The sequence below is a fragment of the Chlamydotis macqueenii genome, chromosome 8 (assembly GCF_036417535.1).
Source record: "Chlamydotis macqueenii isolate bChlMac1 chromosome 8, bChlMac1.mat, whole genome shotgun sequence".
Taxonomy (NCBI): domain Eukaryota; kingdom Metazoa; phylum Chordata; class Aves; order Otidiformes; family Otididae; genus Chlamydotis; species Chlamydotis macqueenii.
Window position 1 is genome coordinate 27,412,431 of NC_141563.1, and position 12,006 is coordinate 27,424,436.

The 12,006-nt window shown below is 44.5% G+C and overlaps 1 protein-coding gene across 5 annotated transcripts in view; it reads left to right on the top strand.

Moving 5' to 3' along the window:
* Positions 1–12,006, top strand: part of RNF220 (ring finger protein 220) — a 223,874-nt gene that overhangs the window by 181,096 nt on the left and 30,772 nt on the right. For all 5 annotated transcript variants that reach the window (XM_086753315.1, XM_086753318.1, XM_086753317.1 and 2 more), the window contains 2 exons: positions 9,966–10,062; positions 11,105–11,191. In XM_086753315.1, the coding sequence (XP_086609441.1) occupies positions 9,966–10,062; positions 11,105–11,191 (184 nt within the window). The remainder of the gene's footprint in view (positions 1–9,965; positions 10,063–11,104; positions 11,192–12,006) is intronic.

Genomic DNA, 12,006 nt, shown 5'->3' on the forward strand with positions numbered 1-12,006 from the left:
TCTAATGTTATAAAGATAGTAGCAAAGCTGGTGACAGAGCTTGAAAATCGTGCTCTAGAATCTCACCTAGTAGCCAGCTGTGCACTCTTTTTCAGATTAAATAGAGTCAGGCATGCAGGAAAGCTTCAGGACGCAAGGAGACTCACTGTTTTTCCACGCCAGGAGGTTCAGGCTGCATTTAGTATCGTATGAGTAAGAGGGAATAAACTGATCTACTCAAATTCAGCAAAAGGATTTAAGCTGAACAGTAAAAGTGTGACTTCTCCTAAGAGACTGTGTGGGAAATAGATGATGTTGCTGGCATATTTAGGACTTTTGGAAGAATGGTCTAGTAACTAGAATCATCTTTGCTGTTTCTGTGTAGATGAGTCAGAATTCATTCGTTTTGCTCTGGCAGGCTAAAGCAAACTTCAGCTTGGATGCAAGAGTAGTCTGTGTTAGGAGTATAGGGAATCTTTGCCGTAATGGAATTCTTAATCTTCCTCCCACTTAGCAAGAGCTCAGTTCAGTGCCTTTCTCTGTCGGGTTTCCATTGTCAGTGTTCCTCGTTGCTTAGTCTCTAAGGTGAATGCATCTATACATCTGAGCATCCTTCACGGCCTCACGGCCTTGGTATTTCAGCCTTCCTGGATTTGGTTTGCTATCTTCTGCTGGCCACTTCTACCTGCTCTAAGCTTCCAAGTGGGTGAGATGTAGAAATTTCATGTTTCTCAAGTGCTTTTTCTTTGCCTTATCCCCCCTTTAGAGGGCTGCTGAGTCCCAGAGCACTTGTATGCGTTACCTCAGCCCTTGTGTAAAATGGTGGTAATCCTGGTAATCCCTCCGTTGCCGAAGCACGGTACTTTGTACTGGTCTGATGGAGTAGCCCAGCCGCTGCTTAATGTTTGTACCTCTTTCCTTTAGGAGCCAGTACTTGCCCATAAGGTAATACTTGACATAAAAATGCTAGCAGATCTGTTTACATAGTGTTATATACAGTAATCAGATAGGCTGTACCTGACTATTTCTCCATAGTTTCTGTCCACATACAGAATTTGAGGGATTCTGTGGCTAATAAAAGTCTCTCTTGGATATTGTACTTGGTATTAGTATTGTAAGTTGACTTTAGTGAGCGGGAAAAGCAGATGAGAAAAGTATGTGATTTAAAAAGAAAAAAAAAAAAAAAAATCAGAATTGCTACCTTACACACAAAAGCCATCATGACCCACCATGTAATTGATGCTCAATATCATGTGTATTTAAAGTTCATACAATGCTTCAAGGAACAGAGTTTTCTTCATTTTGGAACAGAAAGTAATCAATGGGACTCGGCAAAGTAAAAATCACTTTAACTGACAAAAAACAAATCGGTGCTTGTAGCTGTTAAAAGTCCTTGTTGTTGATAGTATATTTTTGTTAACTTGAATACGTGCAAGAATGTAAGAACCTAAATTTTATGCTCAAACTGCCAGAATGCAGTTGAAAGGAGCTGAAAGGAGCACAGTCAACTAAACCTTGCTGTTTGATTTACATAATGCCGACAACTACTCTAGCCAGGAAAAGATTTTCTGTGGAAAGAAGGGGAATTCTCTCCATTTGACAGTATTATGTATCGTACTTGGAGGAGTAAAAGGGAAGTCTGTCACCCAGCAACAGAGGAGGGAGGGGGCAAAAAAAAAATTAAAAAGAAAACAGAAAATGCAATTGTAACACTGTGAAAATTAGCAGGGGGAGTAAGGGAGCAGGTAGAGCACCTGAAACTACTCAATTGTTTGAAATTGACTGGATTTCAAGTTGACAGCGTCCCTTTAAACTTCAGTTTTCCTAGATCTCAGACATGCAGCATAAGATCTTCCAGTCCCATTTGCTGCACTTTCTTAGCTGCTCTCCACAATCCATTTTTCCAGTGGTCTGCTTGCTCTGGTTTTGAGTCCCAGGCTTTAAGACAGTCATTTGATTTTGACTTTTTTTTTTTTTTTTTTTTACCCTCCCCTCTTCACCAAGTGTCTGCAGTTTTGCTAGAACTGCAACTTGCTTCTTGGACACTCAGGTCAAACTTCAACCTTAAGCACCCAATAGTTGATTGACGTGATTTTAATAGCATTTTAGAATACAGTTGTTAAGTCAGGGGCAGTGAGATTTTTCTAAAGGAAAAGGGAGCACGGGTCTCAATGGCTCTAAACAGCTCCTGTCTCCGCATGTCGTCTCTTACACTCGGCGGTGAAACACATTATCGAGTAGTGCCCGGAAAGTGGCTAACTGCGTTTGACACACGCCAACTCCCTGCCTCCACACTGGATAATTGCATTGTCAACTGTTCAGCAAAGTGGCAGGTGACACTGCAGCCGGATTGATTGTCCTAGTATGGAGGCTCCCAAGACTGTCAGCCACCCAATCGATAGAGTTTACACAAGACACCGTGACTGCATCTGTAACTAATTTCAGTTTGAACCTCACAAGATGCCGCTGTCCCTGTTTCCTCGCCTCTCTTCTTCTTTGCTTGCATCTTCTCCCTGGACGAGGAAGTTGCTTTCTTGCTGAAAGCCCAGCTTTATTTCTTGTTTTGGAGCTGGAAGTGAAGAAATCAATGGTGTGTTTTGTGGTTTCAGAGTTGAGGGCATTACAGCACATGGCTAACTAGCAGCTCCAGTTTTTCAATCAATAGGCTGATCAATTGATTAAATTAGCACTGATTTTTCTTTCTTCTTTCCAGCCTAGAAAAGAATTAGTTTGGGGGGAAGAACATATGGGTTTGGCCTGAGAAATTTAGCCCTTGGTTTTTCCAGTCCTCGGCTGCCGTTCTTCCACAAATACAATCTCTGTGCTCATCATTATTTAAAGCAAACTGCATCAAGCCCCGCTGCTGGCAGCAGCCCGCTGTAAGCCAGGGTGTCACTTTCAGCTGCTCACCAGCCTTGCTGCTTCATGCTCGGCTGCCTTAGAAAAGTCATCCTCCAAGCTCTGCTGTGCTGCTTTATTATTGGCAAAGTTGCGACATTCCTGTGATCCCTGTCAGTGGTGCTTATTGATCCAGTGATGTGAATCTGCTTAGTGATTCAAGATTACTTTAATTCTCCCTCTTCCTTTTTTTGTTTGTTTTCACCCTCTCCCCAGGGGAACAAAAGCTTTCAGATCCACCTTACCCTGACTATGGAAAACGAGCTGTAGCTGCAAAGGCCGTGGCTGTTGCTGCTGCTTTTGTGCTTCAGCTTTGGCTTTTGAAGAGCAGCCTTTGAGATAGACGTGAAACTGTTCCCACCTTAGTGCATCATGCCGGTATGAGGCGCTAGGAGGCAGCCATGCATGAATGGCCACACTAGATGAGACCTTTGGTCTGGTGTGTTTTCCTCTCTGCAACCACAGTCCACACCTGGTGGGTTACAGAGACGTGTAAAGGAAATCTCTGGAATACTCCGTGGTGCTGCGAGGGGTGGGGAAGCCTCTTCCCCAAGCCTCGCAGCAGTTGGCTCTTATCCTGTGTGGCGGAGCTTGCCTGCCCTTTGTTCAGCATGCTGCTGTGAAATGATGTTAATGGTCATAAAATTATATAGCCCATTCTTTAAAGGCAGCTCTTCCTCTGATGTGTTAGCAAAGATCACTGTAAGTGTCCAAGACAGTAAGACTGGTAAGCAGTGAGATGCCTCTGTGGAAGCTAATAGGCTGCATCAGATGGATGCATCTGCTATTTGGGTTGTATGCTGTAATAACACGGTTGGGTGTCAGTTTTCCAAGTAAATCCCTGTTTTGCTTGAAATGGATCTGGCTCCAGAAAAATGAAACCCTCGTCTTGCAAGCAGCTTTTCCTGGCCTCTGAATATCATTTTTTTCCTGCAACAGGCTGCAAAGACGCCAGAAGAACTATTCTATCCCCTTCATGCTAGGGAAAATGAGGGGAACAGTTCCACTGTCCAAAAATAAGGCTGGGGAGGTGTTACAGACCTGCAGAAAGACTGCTTTTCAGAATGGCCTCCTTTCTGCCTTCCTCCCATTCTCCAAAATCTCTAATGGCTTGTTCTTTGTTCCCAAATGCATTTTAAAATAAAAGAGTATCTGTGCCATCTTGTCCTCTCAGTACTAGTTTGGGATACTTCAGCAGCTGATGAAATAAACCCCTTTTAGAGCCGTTCTCAGGAAGTGTGTGTGAGGCCTGGCCGTGTGTCTGCATAAACTACTTTTATTGCCTTCATTGTTTTTACTCTCCAAGAAGCCAACGAGTGACATTTCATTAAGAAAATAGAGTGAACGTGCTGGAAAGGGAGGTTGTGCAGAAGAGGGTTACTGCAAGGAGTGTAATTAGCAAAGGCTACAGTTCTGGAGATTTATGGGAGGCTTTTTTTCTTTCCTCAAGACATGTAAATTACCTGCGAGCAGGGTGAATGCCTCTTCCCAGCCAAAATGGGCCCCAGTAGAGCTGCATGCCCCTGAGGTGGGTTTGCATTTAGACTCACTTACAGGACTTACATAAAATTCTGGATTTCTAGAATATTTCCTGATTATAGATTTGACCTGCTCCACCTTCCTTGGGGGCCAAACGAGAGAAACACAAGTAATACAGATGAGTTTGAGCCTCTGCGTGAGCAGCATCTAGTAGCTGCATTCCTCATGGTGGTGCAAATAATAATATGAAAATCTTAGTTTTGTTCCTCAGTCTTATTTGGAGTGATAATTAAATACAGGCAGAACAGGTGGCCCCTAAAAGTGACTTTTCTGCCCAAATAGGAGTTGAGGAGCAGATATGGGGCACAGTAGGTCTGTGTTTTCCTACCTGTGCTGATGAAATTTGGCTGTGGTGGTTTGAGTCTGCACTGGTCTGATTGTTGTACCTTTCTACTCCCGAGAGTGCCAGTCTCCATGTGAGCTCACGGCTGTGCAGGAGCCAGCAGTGCTGCCAACACCTGAAGCAGCATATATTGTCACTTTGACCATCTGCTACTGAACGTGACGGAGAAAAAGAGGGACTTGAATGTGAGGCCCTTTTATCTGTTCTGTCAGTCTGCTTAAATATCATGTTAATGACTCTCGATCCTACCTTGAGCCACCACTCACTGGAGAGATGTTGTCATTGGCGGATTGCACAAAGGAAGTGAGACTTCAGAAGCCAGTGCAGAGGTCACAGAGGATGCTTAGGCATAGGGGGTCAGCTTAGGAGAAACCAAAGTGCTATGAAAACTTAGAGAAAGGGGAAGAAAGGATTTCTGATGAGATTTATCTCCAGCCATTATCAGTAGGCACATGGAAGAAAGTGGGGAGTGTTTTCCAATCTTCTTCAAACTTGGCTGATTCCCGTAGCCTGCCAGTGCCTGCAACCTAGCGGTGGCGAAGAGACGTATATACGAGTTTTTTCTGCTTTTCACAGCTCTCTATCAGTATTTCAGAGACACTGTTGCTTGTGTGGAGTACCTAAATTTTTCAGAAACTACCTTGGATTAGTTCTCAGGCAGATTGCTCTGAGGCCAGCCCAAGCAAAGCTGTGTACACAGTGCTGGAGGGTGGCGGGCGCTCTAGGTAAGTGATCTTGATAGGTACATTCTGATTGATGGGGGAGTTTGTCTCCCAAACTGTCACAGGGTTTATAGAGGTGCCACTCAATACCAGTCCTGGAATTGCTTGTCAGAGCACCTGGCTACAAGAGCAATGGGGATTGGAGACAGAGCTGTAACTTTGTTTTTTCTCTGCTTAATGGCCCCAGCATCTGACCTGCCTGCTCACTTCTGTTTGTCTGGACCTTAAGGAGGCAGCTGGGATTAAGACTGTCAGAGGATTGTGCTGCTTTAGCATCAGGAGGCTAATTGTATCGGGGCTGGCAGCGTATGACAAGCAGCTGCCTCCTACAAAATGCACAGTGAGAGCAAAAAATTCTTCAACAAGGAAAGGGAATGATATAGGAGAGTCTGTGTTTTTGTTTGTTCTTTTTTCATCTGTAAGCAGCATTCTCAAATTCACGTGTGGAATGACGTTCTTCAGGCCTTAAGTGACTCTTGTAAGATTCACAGCTGCTTCTGTGAAAAACAGCCTCAGGATCGCATCTCTTGTGAATTCCTAGGTCAAACTCACAAACTTCACTTGTCAGATTTCACTTTATTAACACATTAGGATAAAGTTCTGGTCCTGAGCATTGACCTCTGGGTAGTGGCATTGTCTATAGAGGTCCGCTCTAGGCAGCGTTGCTGGTGGTTGTGAATTACTCTGCGAACTTCAGAAGCTGAGCCTTACTGGAGGAACCCTTCCAGTTCCCAGTGCGCACTACTGAATTGCAGATCACTCAAGTGTAGTGGTAGAGGGTGTTCTGGAAGCTCCCATTCTCCTCTAGCAGGTCCAAAACAATACTGTTGCAAAGGCGGTTTTATTCTGCTTGGTGCCCTCTGCGCTCCATTTCACATTTTCCTTGCTCATCGATGGCAGTGTACACCGCTGGCAGGAGCTGGAAGTTGTGACCCCTCTTTACACTTGAGCTGAGTTAGTGAGAAGCAGGTGTGATCCTGTCAGGCCTTCCTCGCATTTAGTGGTCCTCTTAATCCATTTATAACAGCACTTGTCCAGAAGTCTGGTTTGAATGAGCCTGAGATGAATGAATAATGTCAAGCAGTTCAGACGTCAAATATTTGAACAGCTGCATGAGTGTTTTCCCTGGCTTTGTGCATGGAAGCAACTCCAGGAAGTTAGACAAGGAGGGTCAGGTCGAAATTGTGGCTCCAAACCCCAGCCCACCGGAACTGGCCTCAAAATCTATCCCTGCTGCAGATGAAGGGGTGTTTGGATGCCAGTGGCAGGCCGTTTGCTCCACAGGTGATGCTGGACCAAGCTTTGCATTCTGTTCTTTGGTGTTCTCTTGCCTACAGTGGCACTACTGGGATTTATGGACATTTTGATTCACATCAGAAACATATTTTGTGGATTTTGTTTCTTCTTTTTTTTAAAGCAGCCTCTAAAGTCTTAAAACTGATAGCACAGCTTATGTTCAGAGCCTTTTCTGGGTACAGAGAAGTTACTTTATTTAGCATACAGTTTCTGAAACAGTTTTTTTTACTGTGTTGCAATGGATTGCACTTGGTCACGTTCAAAAAAGAAACCCAAATCCATATTTGGTGAAAATTAGAGAGCTGGATCACCTTATTGCAGCTTCCTTTAGGCCCTGGCCTGGGAGTCCTTGTTTGATCAGAAAAGAAAATTTGCCCTTCTCCTGCCCCTCATCTTAACCTATGAACGTCTCTGCTATGCCCTCTGAAATGCCAGACCGTCCCAGTGTGTATCTGTCATCAGAACACATAGTGTCCAAACTTTGTACCCTCCCTGTGTAGCGGGGATAGTACTCTGTTGGGAATGCAGTGACTTCTGTTACAGAGCTGGATTCAGCAGAAGGCCTGTGGAGTATTTTCCTTAGAGACTTAGAAGGGATTTTCTTAAGTACGAAGGTTTTGAGAGCAAGGACACCAGGATTCTGAAGCCAAGGTGCCTTAATATTTGTAAATTGTGTTGCAGTAAGCAGATCTTCTTTTCTTAAGCTCTCACCGTAAACCACTACTTGGCTTGAGTCGCTTGGAAACAAAATTGATGGAAAGGTGCGTGTTTGCTATGTGCTTGGCATCTTTGCAGAGTGAGGGATAGAGGGAGCAGTCCCACTGACGTTCACTCTTTTGGACACATTTGACCCCACCGAGGCACTTGCTCCAAGTATTCATTGTCTGGCTAACGTTCAGATCACCTCCAGGACTGGCCAAGTCACTGCTCCAGCTTTACATGATTTGTGTTTCCCACAGCTACAAGAAAAATGAAGACCTACGTGTCCAAAGTTTATGGCCTTTGAGAAGTGATGGGCAGGAGTTGCAGGAGATGGCGTTACTGCAGGTTAAATGCCATACGTGTAAATTACCGCCCCATCACCCACTGTGATTTTCTAAGGCAGCTTTGAAAGACTATCCAACTTCTTTGACAGGTCTCTCTTACTCCTCTAAATCTTCTCACAAACATTGTGATGAACTGAAGGATTCGAGACTTACTAGATGAACCATTGCAGCAAGAGAAGGCAGCTCGTGACGTGTGTTGGCTGGCAGCGTGCAGCCAATACATGAAACACTTCGTAAGGGTCTGCTGGAGGAGGGCTGCCCCAGTGACACCGCAGAGCTGAGCTGTGAGCGTGGCTCCTGTACTGCCTGGCACAGACTGTGGTTGCTGCATTGTCGATGCTAGTTGTGTTACTTGCTGAAAATTAAGACTGGCAATTACTTTGAAGTAAAAGGTAGTTTATGCTTCTAGGGAAAGGTTAGTCTTAAAATAGTTGTCATGCTGTGGATATCACTCGTTAAGGACCTTCTTTATATTCAGGGAAGAGAAATATCAAATCCATATAAACAAATTTTATTGGAGACTTAATGAATCAGTGAGAGCATCCGTTCCTAGGAGCGACAGTAAAGAACTGTGTCTGCATGGTGTCCTTGGAAATGAGACCTTCGCCTTGCCCTGCTCTCTGCAGAGATGCAGACTTTGGAAATACAGCTCACTCTTCCGGGCTGGGAAAGTGCAAGCTTGCTGCTGACAGCACAAGCTTGTGTAAGTGTGCGGTGAGAGCCCAGTGGGATGAACAGACTGAGACATCTGTAGCCCTAAAAGGGCTACCCAAACGTTTGGGAATGTCCTCATTCGTCAGACATGCACCTTATATTCAGTGCTTCTACATTAATTTTAACCTATATTCTGCCCTTAGAACCACATTCACAGAGCAGAAATATACCACTTTGGGGGCATGTGTGCAAAGCCAAGGCTACCTCTACCTTACTTTTTCAGTGTTTGCCAGTGGGATGTGCTCCCTGGTCTAGCCACACACTGAGGTCACCAGCCATCTGGATGTGCCAGGTCCTTCAGGCTCTAGCAGGTACCCTCTGTCTGTGAGCCAGGTGTCCAGGTCTGCGTCTGGACAGTGGGATGCAAAGTGAAAGAGCCTACTGGAGGCAGAGTAAGCCAATTTCTATCTATCTAGCTTATGTCTCCAGACAACTTAGATCTATTGCAGAATTGAATGCAAACGAGAATCTTCCACCACCCTAGGATTCATGAGATCTTTGCTTAATTTCCAGTCTCATAGGAGAGAGCGTGTCCTGCGTTAGATCACATAAGAAGTAAATACATGTCTTCCTTAGTTGCCATTAATAAACAGTAGGCAGCAGATACCATGTGACGGTTCATCTTTGTAGGTGCCTGCATTCAGATTCAATTAAAAGAAGTCTGGTTACAGGAGAACCAAAATAAACGTATATATTGTTTGAAAGTCACCTTTGTTACATAGTTCAGTCTTGGGTGTAACTGTTTACTCTCACTTCCTGCTGGAATTGGGACTCGGCTCATGCCTGATCCACCCTTGTTGGAAGTACAGGACTTTGGTTGGCTTACACTGGAGTTTGCTCATGTAAGAAATGCTTGTAAGGGGCTGTTAATGACTGTGGTGTCTGATCTTTTCTTAGACATTTAATATTGTAAAAATCTAAGCCATGACTAAATGCATTTAAAAAAAAAAAGGTGTTTCTAATTGTATTTTAGCTTCTGCCTGCCTTCTGCACCTGAAGTAAGGACTAATTTAGAATGTCCTTGTGGCCTTCTCTTACCTGCCAGTAGTGTAGTTTGTGTTAACCACTTCTATGAAAAATCAGTCTTCTCTATTTTGCTTCAATTTTTTTCTGCCTTTGAGAGACACTTCCACTTTCCACTGCCTTCAGCTTTTGAATAACTCATGTGGAGAGCAAAGGTTCAAGAATGTTTCATTTTCAGTGTTGAGGGGCATTTTAGAGTATAAAATCCAGCATCCATTTCTGTGAGTGTTTTCTGTGCAGTCTTCAGAAAAATTGTCCTTTTGCAGTATTTAGAGATGGTACTTTTGTGAAGCTATTAAGAGTAAAGGACAGCCTGCGGACTGGTGCTGTCCCATCACCCTTAGGAGATCTGCTTCACTTCATAACCCATTCAAACGCTCATCCACTTGTTTTATTTTCTTCCAGGTTCTGGATTTATCATGTGCAGCGGCAAGGAGAATCCAGACAGTGACGCTGACCTCGATGTGGATGGGGACGACACACTTGAATACGGGAAACCACAGTATCGTTTTTGAAAGGCTCTTACTGAGAGGGAACTTGGAGTTTTATCTTCAGCCAGCTTTCATACAGCACTGCCCTGGTCTGGTGGTGGATGATCTCTGTCCAGCCCTACTGGAAATGGCACTGCCTTCCCCCCAGCTCCCACGTTATTTGAACTAGGAGGAATTCCCTCCTAGTTGCTGCCTGTGAGAGCGTTCTGTTGATGCAGCAAACCCAGTTGGTGAAGTCTGTATGAAACATTGCAGGAGATCAACACTAGCATTTCTCTGTTCTATTTCGTAAGCAATCTCTTGTCTCCACCCAGGTTTCTTCCATATGGATAGCTTTTCCTGCTTCATGGGTAGGAATTGAGTTTATTTTCCACAAGACACTCCTTTGTTTTCAGGGGTTTGGTGCAGTAGCCATTTCAAGCTCTATTTATCTGCCACTCTGAGAGACTGGGTTTTTTCCCTTTCATTAGACAGTTAATGGGCAGAACTATCATTAAGGGCAGGTTTGGGGAACTTCTCCGTCTGGGAGCCAGGCTCTTCGGACGTGGCTCTGGGAGAGCTGTCAGTAGAGTTCTGCCCTGCCGCAACTGTACAGCCATGCAGGAAGAATTCCTGCAAAGGTATTAGGCAGACATTGACTTAGCTGTGATGAGGGGGAATGTATAACTATAGAATTAGCTTTTATTGAAATCTGTACTGGCCTTTAAGACTGAAGCCCCAACCCTTAGCTGGTAAAGATCTCTGTACTTCAAAGAGAAATAGTGGAATTGTGCAAGGTAGGCTTGCAGAGGTTGAGAAATTGGTTTTCTTCTTCTAAGAGGCTGTGGCATCATGTTGCTGTCAAAAGGCTTTCCTGTTTCTTTCCACTTAAAACAAAACTTTCATCCAGAATTTAAAAGCAAGCCCCTCCATGAATACCAGCCCCTCTTCTTTTGAGGTATTCGCAGTTGAAATTAATTTGTTCTGTATCCCAGATAGTGTCCCAACCTGAGATGGTTGGGCCTTTCTACTGTCTGCAGCAAGGCTGTATGTTCCTTAACCCCTTGTGCTCAGGTACACGGAGGCAGACGTTATCCCTTGCACTGGGGAAGAACCAGGTGAAGCCAAAGAGAGGGAGGCGCTCCGAGGTGCTGTTTTAAAGTAAGTACAGTGCCTTTCTAATTTGCTTTCGTTACTTTTGGGGAATCTCAGTTTGCAGAGAAAAAAACTGTTCACTTGAGTGCAAGGATCGCAACAAGAGAGACTTAGAAAGAAGCATAGTGTGATGGGTGGGTCTCCATTCTACCTTTGCAGCCTCATAAAGCCTCTGTGCCTCCCTCCCTTAACTGTCCTGCTGCCCGGACAGTGCCAGAAGGTGAATTCTGGCGATGGGAGACTGTGCTGTACTAAGGCCTCATGCATCATGTTGCTTCACAATGAAATGTGGCCTCTTAGTAGTAGTATAACCTGATGCCATCTGAATCTTATTCAGCACATGAGAACTCTGGCACTCAGGGTATGATTTAATTGCATCCCGTTATGTGTTGTGGGGTACACCAACTACTCCTCCTCCATTTGGCTCTGGAGTTGGGCAGGATCTGTGCTCTGCCCACATATGTATATGGAGACTGTAGGCAGCCAACATTCAGGGCACTTGGGGAAGCATTTCAGGCAAATAAAATGAGTCTTAACAGGGAGCTAGGATTGCTTTCTAAGCCCTCTGGCCTGCATAAAACAGGGCTTAAATTACCCCTCTATCTTTTTCACTGAGTGATCCTGTGAGGTCAAGGTTGAAGTGATTGATAGAGCAGTGAAATGAAGTTTTCTTACTGTTTAGCCTGTCACAAACACGAGTTCAAAATTAGGTTCCACTCCATAGAAAAGTGGCATTTGCCGCACTGGATCCAAACCATTGACCCATTCAATATTTTGTTAACCATGCTAGTCCACAGGCAGAGCTTCAAAGATGCTGAAGC